General features: G+C 52.9%; 1 protein-coding gene across 4 annotated transcripts in view; it reads right to left on the bottom strand.

Annotated features, from left to right (window-relative positions):
- Nucleotides 1-12,263, bottom strand: part of Mpped1 (metallophosphoesterase domain containing 1) — a 77,730-nt gene extending 65,467 nt beyond the window's left edge. Inside the window, exons 1-3 of one of the 4 annotated variants that reach the window (XM_074084637.1) lie at nucleotides 12,144-12,247; nucleotides 11,728-11,885; nucleotides 687-988 (exon numbers count right to left, since the gene is read on the bottom strand). In XM_074084637.1, the coding sequence (XP_073940738.1) occupies nucleotides 687-910 (224 nt within the window). In that variant the 5' untranslated portion in view covers nucleotides 911-988; nucleotides 11,728-11,885; nucleotides 12,144-12,247. Of the gene's footprint in view, nucleotides 1-686; nucleotides 989-7,609; nucleotides 7,927-11,727; nucleotides 11,886-12,143 lie in introns of those variants that run through there. The other 3 variants (XM_020174180.2, XM_074084636.1, XM_074084638.1) reach the window with 3 other exon arrangements.
- Between the last annotated feature and the right edge of the window lie 657 nt (nucleotides 12,264-12,920).

Genomic DNA, 12,920 nt, shown 5'->3' with positions numbered 1-12,920 from the left:
CACGGGCTTCGTGCTGCCCCAGGGGCCCCACAGTCTGTGCACTCCCAAGGCCGCCATGCTCAGGCATCCCTGACATTTTCCATCACAGCCCAGGGGGTGGCAGAAACCTCTAGAGCTTTCAGCAGAACATTTCTGCTTTCCCTGCAGAAGCACACAAGAAGCGGGAGGGGCAGACAAATGGCCCAGGACTGGGGTTCTAACCTGTCATGGGGCTTATGGCAAGTCCCTTCTCCTCTCTGGGACTCAGTCTCCCCATCTGAGTAAATCAGATGGGGTGGAGGCAGGAGCAGAGATCATGAACTGTGTGTGGCAGTGGGGCAGCTGGAACTCAGTCCCCAAACATTGCCCCAAAGACATGTGGCCCTGGGGTTGCTAGGTTTAATCAAGCAAGGCCAGAAGCCTGAATTTGTCTGCACAACCACATCATTTAAAAAGATTTGTGGAACATTCTCCAGGCCAAACAAAACAGCACGAGGGACCATCACTGGTCCCGAGGCCACCAATCTGTGATTTCCCGCAGGTCCATCTTCACTCCGGCCTCACTGGTCCTACATTGCAGAATGGTTTCAGTTCACAGAATTGTGTAGGTGTTCACAGGATCACCCAGAAGCCGGGGGGTACCTCAGTTCCTGAGCCCACCCAGTGGCCGTCCAACCCTGATCCAGTGGTCCCCAGCCCCCACTTACATCTGCACGTGCGGTGGCTGGAAGCGGCCCTGGTTGATGTTATAGAAGGTAAAGGCCTGGGTGGGGTTGGAGCTGTACTCGTCCACCTCGATGATGAGCCGGCTGTGCTGGTGCCGCCGGGCGGTCATCACGTGGGACTGGGAGAATGCCATGCCCAGGCCACAGGGGAGCAGGGCCAGGGCCTCGGCCTTCAGGACGCCGGCATCCCACCTAGAGCGCCACATGGACCTCCGCAGGCCACCCGGGCATCTCCCACCACTGCCGCCGCTGCCGCCCGGCCCCCCGCCAGACCTGCAAACAGACTGAGGAGACAGAGCAGAACCGTGCGACAGTTAATCTGTTTGGGATTTGCTTTATTTAATGTCAGATGAAGATTCAGAAAGAGGGAGAGGGAGGGGGAGAGGAAAAAAACACAGTCGTATGGCTCAAAAACTCATTACAAATCTTTCCAACTCAGCAGTTTGATGAATATACTTTGGAAAAAAGAAAAGGGAGGAAGGGAGGGGACAAGGAAAGAAAAAAAAAACAGCCCCACCACACCGTGGATGGTTGCGTGCATGGCCCAACATGTTAAAATACTTAAGACATTTTTTTATCCTTCAATAAAATCCTCCAGAGCCCACAGGGGTAACAGTGAGCTGGGGCAAGACAATGGCTGGTATTTTGTAAACAGGGAAGTTGAGTTTTACTTTTCAGAACTGGGGGACAGGAAGGATTCCCCTCCAAGGTCACCCCCTCCCCACAAAACCCCAAACACACCCACACAGGCCCACACCCACACCCCAGCAAGCCTGAGCAGGTGCAGACAGCAAGAGGAAAAATTCCTTCCTCCACATCAATTTAGCCTCAAGAAGTCTTTTAGCAGCTCCCAGAGAAGGGATTTTCCCCAGCCCAGGGCCTTACACCTCCACTGGAGAAGAGTAGGAGGGAGAAGCAGTCTCTCAATGCCTTGCCCTGCCCTGGCAGGATCTCAGGAATTCCCAAGTTCCTGTTCATCCTTGAATCCACTTAAAACACAGCTGACAAGTGCCATCATTTTTTTAAAAACGTGTTCTTTCATTGGAAAGAGCTGTTTGCATTTATATTTACTGGACCCTGAATTTACTGGAATACTGGCAGATCCAACCTTGCTACGCAGATCCAGGTGACTTGTCCTACCCCAATGTCCTCAGCGCTATGCAGCCAACACTTCCTTACTAATACCATCGCTTTTTTTTCTGGTCCTTTTCATAATTATTTCTTAAATTATGTAAGTAGGAAATGCCTTGAAGAATTGTTTGTTCCTGTTGTTTTCAGGTGTTGATCATGAAAACCCTCTGACCATTCTATTTGCACCGCATTAACCAAGAAGAAAATAATGTAATTTAAACTATTCCTGGACAGTCATCCCCCAATCATATTAAAAAGGAAGGAAAAAAAAATCCCCCTGGTTTGCACTTGGAAGAAGAATCGACACAGAAAATAAATTAGATTAGGAAAATGACAAAAATTAGAGACTGGAGAACATTCTAATTATGTGCAAAGGAGAAATGGGTTATTAATTTTTTAAAAATCTTGATCGTCCCCATACAAGGTAAAATAAAATAGCAATATTCACTTTGTCCACCCTCCCTCCAAAAGCACATCCTGATTCACAACACATCTCCCTTCTCCACTCAGGAAGACCAAGAGAAAGAGGGAGAGGGAGAGAGACGGAGAAGGAGAGAGATGCTTTATCCTCGGGACACTCTTGTTCCGTTGTCACTGTAAATTGATCCTAAGTAACCGCCTTCCCTATGGATGCCTGTGTAGCAAACTATGAGGTGGGGGACCCAGGGTGTCCTGGCCTTGGGGTTCACAGGCCACCTGTGCTTCTCCTGTGTGTAACTGCTGTCAGGCATGGAGCACACGGAGCAGCCCTGTGACAGCCCCGGAGCACGAGACATCAAGGTCCAGGGCTCCATCTGCTCCGAGCCAGTCCTGCCTGGATCTGGATGGGGGTGTTGAGCCCCTGCACTGAGCTGCATGACACCCTACCCTCCTTAGCCTCAGCTTTCTCCCCTGGAAAATGGGTGTAACCTCCTCCTGAGGTGGGTGTGTGGGTTAAGTGAAGGAGTAAACAGGAATCCTAAGTACAATGCCTGGCAGGTACCAGTGCTCAGTGATAGTGTTCACTGTGACTATCATAATCACTACTCTGTTCAAATTTGAGCCTGAATATGGAGGGCCTGCTGCCAGCCAGTGCCGCTAGGGTACTGAGGCACCTTGCATGGGTACTGAGTCCCTCACAGAGTCCAGAGAAGACAAATCTTTCTCAATGCATACTAACTGCATCACATGCTGCCTGATGAGCTTGTCAAGGCTCTTCTGATAAGGACACTTGACCTGGAGACCCTGCCCATACTCAGCTACCCAAGCCAGTATCCACTGGGCTCTTGCACCCCATGGCCTCAGCCGAAGGGTACTCTTCTATTCTTCCTGACCATCCAATCCCAACATTTCATGGGGGGCTCTCTTTAGTGCTCACTACCTGTAAGGTAGGTAGCCCTAAAGTTCACGTTCTACAAATGAGAAACAATGTCTCTGGCCCAGCATCACACAGCAAGCAGGTGGCAGAGCTAGAACCCAGGTTCACCAGGCTGCCTGGTGGATCACTCTGCTCTCTTCCCCAACTGGCTAAAGGCATTCACACTACACCTCTCAGCAAAGACAGGCCTTGATCAGAGACCCTCGTTCCATGGTCCGGCAAAGAGCAAGAGTCCCCTGAGGCTTTGTATCCCTTACTGACACTGAATGCCTCTATCTCTGACCATAAGCAAGCAGTGTGAACTCCCAGAGGCTCAGAGAACAAAGGCCACTGACTCCCAGAGTTGTGAAGATAAAGCAAGGTGGTCTGTGAGCTGCTCATTGCAGAGCCTATCACACAGTAACTGCAGAGGAACGTTTGCTTTGTTTTCTTACATTAGTATCACCAGAGAGCCCATTACGAACACTTCATAAATGCTGAATTACTGAATGTATGGATAGAGGGACGGACGGAGGGAGGGATGATGGGTGGGTAGATGGGCAAAAGGAAAGAATGGATGGATGGGTATATGGGTGAATGGATGGATGGATGGATGGATGGATAGACAGACAGGCAGACAGAATGTGTCTGGCCAGACCCCTTCCCCAGCACCCAGCACAGGCCCAACAGAGGGCAGGGGTCCAGACTGCTCAGCCTCACATATATCCACAGCTCTTTCCCTTCACCTAGCCCGCCATGCTTCAAGGGGGCTGACCAGCCTGGGCACAGCCCTGGTGAAAGGCAAATCCCAAGGTCCCCCAACTCCTGCCCCAGGAAAGCAGGTGCTGCCACCGTGGGGGACTCAGCAGAAAGAGGTGGGAGGCGGCTCCGTGGTAAAATGCTACATTTCACATTAAGGGGGTTCGAAATGGGCCTTGCTTGGAGAAACCAGGGAAACTGGGAACGCAGAACCTTCTTTTAATACCCATTTAATATTTATGTGCTGCAGCAGCACACCAGCCACCGGCGAGAACATGCACATTCTCTGCCGCGGAGAATTCACGCAGGGGGAGCAGCATCCCTCTGCACCCGGCTTTTAGCTGGGAAGCGTTTGCACCTGGTCCCCAAAACCACATAGCAGGCACACTCTGGGACTGCAGCAGGGAGACTGCCTAGTGGGCGTCCTGGCTCCCCAAACCGCAGAGTGACCTTGAACAAGTCACATGGCCTCCCCCATGCAGCCATGGACTGCGAGGAGCTGCAGAAGGAAGTACAAATGAACAAATGATTCTACTAATTATTCAACAAAGATTTGCCAGGGCCCTAACTGTTGTTGGCCCCTATCCCAAAAGAATGTTATAGGGCAGGAGGAGGATGATAAACATGTGAGTAACAAAAAAAAAGGCTTCCTGACAATGATATGCACGTGGAAGAAGACAGGCAGGGTGATGCGGTTAGGGCTAATGGTGTACTCTCAGCTGGTGACCAAGAAAGGACTATCTGCAAAGGAGACCCCTCACGGCTGCACTGTGGACACTGGACATGTCACCCAGCCTCTCTGTTCCTGCTTTTTCACTGGTCTCGTCTTAAGGTTACAGGGAGGGTGGGAGGAGCCTTGTGCCTGCCCCACCAAAGGCCCCAGAGTGGGAGGTTTCTTTCTGGCCTGACATTCATTGAAAACTTCTCTCCATGTCATAGGGCTTGCTTTTCTGAACTGTCATCCTCTTGCAAGATGGTCTCTCCTCTTTCCGCTTGAAGAGGTCTATTTCTGGTCTTTAGGCACCATGAGTCCAGTACAGTCAGACACTCAAAGGGGAGCCTGGTTGCTCTACAGACACCAAGGAGCAAGTAGCCATGAGGGGCCAACTGCATGCAGAGCTGATGTCTAGGAAAGAGGTCTGACTCCTGTCCCCAATCTATCCTCATCCCCTCCACCCCACCATGACCTTCTGCTGACTTGGGCCCTCTGCTGCCACAGCTTTGCCACAGCCACCTCCAGAAAAACCTTCTTAAAGCATGCCGTTCCCCTTGGTGTTCCCAGCCTTCTCAGAGTACCTGCTGCCCTTAGGGAAGCCAACTACTCTCAGCTCCAAAGGCCGCACCCACCCCAGCCTCCCTCTCATTCCTCAGGCCCAGCTCAGCAACCGAGAGTCCTGTGCAGAGCTACCAGGTATGCTGCACCCTGCATGAAAAGCTCCCCAAGCCACTCCACCCCTGTGGCTGCCTGCCCATTTCCCAGCTCCTGCTCAAGACAGCTCAGAGCCTTGGAGACATCAGTGCTGACCTCTCCACCCACAGCCCCCGGGGCCTCCCTTTTCAAAGCCCCTAACACAAGCCCTGGTTCTGTGAGCTGAAGGCAGGAATGAGCGAAGGAGCAAATAAACAAGTGAAACTACACAGGCCTTGAGTCCGCAGGGGGGTTGGAGATCTTTAACCTCCTCAGTCTGGGTTTTCATCTGCAAATGCACATATGCCAACCCCCACCCCACCCTGGCTGGGAGGCGGTGCTGGGCTGAAAGGGCACAGGGGATGTACAAGCACACAGCCACAGTGGAAACTCCGACACCCAATAGGCGCTCACTAAGTGTACTTCCACTCTGCTAAGGAGGTCCCAATGAAACCCAGGAGTTCTGCATTCAAATGGCCCCACACCCCTTCCTCCCCTACCTGGAAGCCAGGGGCTCCTCAGCCCTTCTCCCCTTCCTCATGGTTACTCTGCTTCCCAGCATGGGTAGCTATACACATCTGGCACAACCTGCCCTTGGCTAGTTTTTCTAGGTGCTGGAGGACACTGGTCAGCCCCTAAACATACACTGCTCCTCCTCTGGGCCACACCTTGTCCTGGGACCCAAGTGACACAGAAAGGAAACAAGTCCTTTCAGGGCTTAGAGATGCAGGAGCAGCCAGGCAGCCCTCCTGGAACTCCAAGTGAGGAGGCGTTAGTGGAGGGGTCTGTGAACCCCGCGAGAAGATCACCCCCCAACTGTGAGGCTAGCCAGTTTGTGCCAAAGGCCCAGAAAGGAGAGAGACTAAGAAGGGCCTGACCACAGGAGCATCTCAATGACAGGTGGGTTTTGCAGAAAGAGACACATAGGTGGTTCTAACGGTCCCAAATGGTCCAAAGATGTGCAAGGGAAACCCATGGTTCACACCACCTGGGCTGGCAGATCCGCAGATCAGGAGAGGTCTACTCTTCTGCGTAGCCTGGAGCACACCCACTGCAGCCTGACACAGCCTCAATGGCACTGGTTCATCTGTTGTCCCCGCGCCATGGTTATCGGCCCCCCTCTCCAGCTCTCACAAGTTCTGACTTGGAAGTTGAAGGTCACCTCTAACCACAAAGCAAAGTGTTAAGGTAACACCGACAAAAGTCACTGATATTTGTCTTCCACTTGCTGGCACACCTTTAACAGTAACTGAGGAGAGGACAATATTGTGCTGCTCTGAGTCCAGAAATCAGACGACAGTCAGGGACTACACAGGCACAGCACTGGTTACACACAAGAAGCCACTACAGCCTTGCCAGCTGCAGAGTTCTGAAGAACCCAACACTCAGGAAGCTGCCAAAGAATGCCAACCACATCTTTGCTCCGACTCCTCCTCTCACCCTGTCGCTGTGACAGGGAGCAGCCGGCTCCCCCCAGCCTTTAATCAGCCAGCCCAAAGTATAACCCACCGCCTTCAGCTACTGCCTCATAGCAAAGCCCAAGAAAGCCAGCTCAGGGGTGGCACTGTGTACAGAGACTTGTATTGCAGTGTGGCTAGGGAAAAAAAAAAAAAAAAGCACCCCGTTTGGTCCCTACGGGCAAAATGCAGGAGATAATGTCTAACAGAAATGTATCAAGGGATGGAGGTTTGGGGAGAATTCTTTTTACAAGCCATGCTTTCCATGCGAGCTCAAAAATCACTTTTCAATTTCCTTGTTTTGCCTGTGTCTGAAAATAAGCAATTGATTAGTTGAGAGTTGGGAATGTCATAAAGGGCAAAAAATAAAACAAAATATAACCAGGGGAACTCAAAAGAAAAGGAAAAGGAGCAAATAGACCAATGGAACAAAAAAAAATCAGACCAGTCCCACGATATCCTACAACAATCCAGCCTTCTGTCTGCCCTCGGTATCCACTGTGGGTTTCCACCAAAGAAAATACTGGTGAGCAGCTGTATTAGTGGCTCCGCTGAATAAGCTGATGAGCTAAGTGGATGAAAGAATCCACAAATACAGTGAAAACCAGTCCATGTTCCTTGAGAAAGAATCAACCACAAGTGACTTTAAAGCGTTTGCCACTTAAAAACCTTTTAGCTGGGTCCCTTTTGAATTATGACTACATGATTTTAAATTACACTTTCTAATTCCTCAACCCACCCCCCTCAACAGTCACTCCTGCTTCATTTTCCAATTACATCCTTTTATTTCAGAATGATGAAGAGTACTACTTACTGAATCACGTCCTGTCTGCTCACTTATTCCCTTCATGCAGATGTGAAAGCAGTCCGCTCATCAGGATCTACTCTCCATCCCCTCTGCCCAGAACAAGATCCGGGTGGAGAAGAATTCCACAGAGCTCGGGCAGAGGAAGACACTTGCAACCAGTGCTCCCCTCCATAAATTATTATAATTCTTGAGGCTTTCTACATCCATCTAGCAATCACATAAATAATAGTGAGTGGACTGATTTTTCCTCTGCAAAGTGCTATGTCCTAGTTTTCAAAATAAAGCTCTGAGACATTGACGTGTCTGTGGAGTAGCAATGGGAAGCTGCTGGGATCTGGTTCAAGCCCGCACACAGACATACCCACACACCGAGGAAAGGAGGACTATGTAAAAGTCAGCACCCACATTCCTCCCCACAAACACATCAATTCACACACCACTCAAAGGAGTTTGGGACCTGCGTGGCTGGGACAGGCAAGAAGCAAGAGGTTACTCAGCATTCAGATATGATTTGCAAAGAAAATGAATGGTGATTTACAGTTCTCGTGGCAATCTATTAAGCAGATGTCACTCGGGGAATCCCACACTGAAGTCTGAGAGTGGGGCTTGGCCGTTTTTATGATTGGTTCATGTGTAATTTTTTTTGTAGTCATGCAGAAATCTGCAGTTAAGAATTAAACCTCCAAAGTACAATCCATTAACTAATGTGCCTGAATGATAAACTTACCAAAGCTAAACTCCATTCTGCACCCCCACCCCCATTGTGCAGGGAACCCATGGCAAGCCCGGGGTTGGGGAAGGAACCTCAGCCTTTTCCACAAATCCTCAAATACCAAAGAGCGCTTGGTTGTGAGGCAGGGAAAAGCAGAGTGCGGGGAAGGGCTGGAATTTCTCAGGTAGCAGGTGCAATAGATTGTGCAGCCCGCAATACTGTGCAGAAAATGCAAAGAATGAAATGGAGGGGAAACGAGAAGCCTGTTGGAAATTGGAAGCAGGCATCGTTTTGTCCTTAAAGCGATGAAGCCGGTGCAAGCAACATCAGAATGTTTTCATGTGCGGCAGTGCTAAGCCACAAAGCCTTCTCAGGAGGAGGGCAGGGGAAGGGGAAGCAGGGCCACAGACAAGTTGCATTGTAGGAATAAACTTGCAGGTGCAGACTGGGGTGGTAGAAAGACGAACCTGCTCCTGCATCAACAACCAGATACATGCTTCTATTTATGTCGAATGACCAGATTCTGACATCATGTCAAGTTCATGTCCAGGAAAACCTTTGGAAGAGTAATTCACAGAAAGGCAAAAGAACATTTCAAGTCACTAGATGAATTCAAAATTATAAATGTATTAACACATAATCTCAATTTGTTGAGAATTTTTTAATGAAATTGAGCTGCCTCATCAACCATAGTTATTTTAAACGGAAATGGAGCATAACTAAGTTTTGTCTCACTGGGGCGGGGGTGGGGGTCAAAATAAAATAAAGTAAACATTTGTGCTGGCAGCAGGCTGGCTGGGTCACCAGGGAGAGTCACAGTGAGTCAAACTAACCAAGAAACCATTTTTACCTCCCACCCAACCCTACTCCAAAGAGGGATTCTTTTTTTTGGGGGGGGTGTCTTTCCTTTCCCTAGCATTGTTTTTGCTTTTCACACTTTAGTACCTCTTAAAACCCAAAGCAAACTGTGTCAGGGGCAGGCTGGAGAAGATGCTGGAGCAGTGTCATTTTGTGGAGACATGCACACACCAGGACCACGCTGCAGGGAGCTGCTTTCAGCATGTCCGCAAGATCCTCGCTAAATGGTCCCTTACTACAGGAAATGTTCCCTTCTGGCTCTCTGAGTGTCTCCTGCATCTGGTCCTAGAGGACGAGGCACCCAAGACAAAAGGAAGACCCTATAAACAGGCCTGGCTCTCGTCTCAATAGCCAGCAACTTCAACCTGTGGGTACAGAATGAGCCTGAGAACCTGTTCCTGGACCAGGGCACCTGCGGAGCCCAGCCAGAGGTGCAGACAGACAAAGGTAACCTCCCTCCGAACAGAAGGCAGAAGAATGGAAAGGGGGATGCATGCAAAGACCCTTTTTTGTTCCCAGGAGGGAGGGGCGATGGGCGAGACATGTCACATTGTCACTTTAAAGATTTTGACAGACAATTCAGGGATAATGCTGAAATTCCACCCTCAACTGCAGCTCCCGAGACTTGAAAGGCATTAACTAACCTCCACTAATTGCATGGTTTTCTATGCATAATATTTACTTGCTAAAAGTCTTTGCCTGGCCGATTGATTTCCTCTGTCCCGCTATTCACCATCAGTTCACAGGTCTGAAATTGTAAAGGCAAAGGTATTTTGATAGATTAAAAGATGACTGCACTTGGTCCTGTTTCCTTTCCTCCAGAAGTCCAAAGTGCTGATCTTTTTCTCTGAATGCTCCCTTTTGGTGAAATCCAGCAACCAGCCGTGATTCCTCAGACAAGAAGAGCGTGGGCCCTGTATGCAGGGAGCACACTAGGGGCCTCCGGCTGCCTGGGTGGGGAGGCAGCAAGTTCAAGGGAGGAACAAATGAACTTAAATCACTTTGGTCAGATAAAAATTTAATAGTCCCATGGGTGGACTGGGAAATTTTAAAAAGCAGCTTTTCCAGAGTGATAATTGCATACACCGATCTGTGTGTTTCTGATGCAGCTGGGCAAAAGTGGAAACACTCTGAAATGCACAACTTTTACCTAAACCTAGGCCTGTTCTACTGGTCACTAAACGCAGCCCACGGGGCATTGGCCAGGGTGGGTGTGAATGGCTCTGAGCATACCATTCAGTGGTTACATCCAAGGTCCTTGGTCCACAGAGAGATGGACACCCAGCCCCCAGAGAAGGTTCTGATTCACACGGGTCTTCCGAAATTTTCTGGGACTCCGGGAGGAAATCAGAAGACAGTCCCATGTGGAACCACTGCCCAAACACTCGATTAAAGCTCCATGACTGGATTGTCGCCTTTTGACTACCCATCAGCCAATCAATATGCCTCCAACAATGGAGCACTGGAATAGATGGAACCATTTCGCCGAAATCCATCTTGAGAAAAAAAGATTTTACAAGTGTTGAGGGGCTGCCACTCGGAAAGCCAATTTGCAGAGAGCCGGGCGTCGTGAGGCACGGTTTATTATGCGAGGCTCTCACACAGCGATCCCCTGAAGACTGCGCCTTGCTTCAGACGCCTCCCTATACCACCAGCTCCAAAGCCTGGTGTTCTCTCTGCCTCAGCCCAGCCATATAAAAGCCCCCTCCCCCAGATGGCTCCTAGTGCCCTGGCTCCTGTGCACCAAGGCCTGGCTTCCAGCCGGGAAGTAGATGGCCTCTCAGACATCCCCCAAAGCATTTTCAGCCATGTGACAGGGACTCATGAAGTTGGTTTAATATTTTTTTTCTGTTCTGGCCAAGGCCACTCAGGGTATTGAGGCATGACTGCCCACACGACCCCACACAGGCCCCCTAAGGAGGCAGATCTCTGCTAACAAATCTCCCATCACCATTCACCTCCTGTCAAGCCAGCTCAACCATTCAACAGCACCTCACTTTTGTTCCCCAGTTTAATTTCATAGTTGTTTGTCACTTAACAAGCTCTCCTCGGGGTCATTCAACAAAACAGTGGAAATGGGGAGAGGGTAGCAGCTGAGCTCCTGGAGGGGTGCTAAGGGGAAGATATCCCACAGAGGTCAGCTGGACATGGTTGGGGTCCAGTTCCAGAGTGGGGCCTCTGAACCCCAATGCACCACCTGGCCTGAGACCCCAGAGTTGAGAGGAGATCGAAGAGGGTAGGTCCCCAACCTAAACCTACCCGGCTGGACTCCTGGACACGGCAGCTCCCAAGTGTTCCCACATAGGGTCCAGGGAGACTGTATGATACTCTATTCTATGGCGGTCCCAGAATAAACACGTAAGAGGCAAAACTGCTCCCTGGCATGGGCGGTCCGTGTAATACTGCTGCTGAGGACTGGGACTTGTCTGGTTAGTCCCTGGGTCCCCATCTGGGGGCACAGTAGACAGCAGTAAATAACGTGTTGAATGAGTGAGTGGCTGGGTGGATGGATGGACAGATGAATGGACGGATGGAATGAAGTTTCCAGTAATACCTAGCCAAAGTGGCCACTTGACCAGCATCCGTCCCTCTCCTCTTCCCCGTAGGTGCCAGCGGGGACTCGCTGCGCACAGTAGGTTCTCCACGACTGGAGCTGCTATTGTTGTCACCGCCTTCACCACTTGCGCCCCAGCAGCCCGCTTCTTCCACCGGCTACTCCGCCAGCAGCCGGCAGCGATGGGCGAGCAGGGGAAAAGTTTCGCTGACCGCGCGGCCCTCGCCGGAGTCCAGCCCCCCGGCCAAGCCCCCTCCCGCGCAGCCGCTCGGCCGGGCCGCCGCACCCGGCAAAGGCGGCCAAAGTAACTTTGCAGGCGCCCTGCGCAGCGCCGCGGGCGTCACCCCGCGCCTGGAGAGGGTCCCGGCCGCGCCCCCTCCGGCCCGCCGCCCGCGCCCCCGCCGCCCCGGCCCTACCTGGCCCCGGGCTCCTCTTCGGCGGCCGCGGCGGCCGCGAGCAGCAACGCGCACGGAGGGAGGCAGGGGCCCGGCTCCCGGGAGGGAGGCGCGCAGGGGCGGGGGCTCCTCCGGCGGCGGCCGCCTCGCCGCGCGTCCGAGGCTGCAAGTGGGAGCCAGACTCCTCCTTCGGGGGGCGGGGGGCTCCCGCGCCCCCTCCCTCGCCCGCCCGCCCGCCGCGAGGCTCCGAGCCGCCCGGCTCCCCGCTCCGCCGCCGCCCTCCCCGCGCCTGCCCCCGCCCCCGCCCCCGATCCCTCCCCCGCCCGCGCGCGGGGAGCGGCGCGCTCACTGCCTTGGCCCCCGGCCCCGCGCGGCCGCCCACCCGGGCCCCCGCCAGGCCGCCCAGGCCTCGGCCCTCGGCCCCCGCCCGGGCCCGGCGCCCGCATCCCGCCACCGAGGGGCCGGGAGCGGGGAAGCGGGCCCAGGCAAGGGGAGGAGGAGCGCGGCCCGCGCTGCGGAGAAGGGAAGGCGGCCGCTCGCCGCGCCCCGCGCCCTCTCCGCGCCGCCCCCAGCCCCGGCCGGCCGCGTGCGGGAAGCGGGGCGGGGGCGCTCTCACCTCCGGTTCCGCGGCCGCCACGGCGGGCACCGCGTGCAGGGGCGTGCGCGGCTCCTTCCGGGGCGCTGGGGTCCCCGCCCGCAGCCCGGACCCCCTCCCAGGGCCACCGGGGCACCCTGTCCGCGGCCCCTCCCGCTCGGGTCTGGCATTAGCCCTTCCAGCCCCTTTTCAGGGGAGTGCGG

Source organism: Castor canadensis, chromosome 8 (genome assembly GCF_047511655.1).
Source record: "Castor canadensis chromosome 8, mCasCan1.hap1v2, whole genome shotgun sequence".
Classification (NCBI taxonomy): Eukaryota; Metazoa; Chordata; class Mammalia; order Rodentia; family Castoridae; genus Castor; species Castor canadensis.
This window is presented reverse-complemented; position numbering and strand designations above follow the sequence as displayed.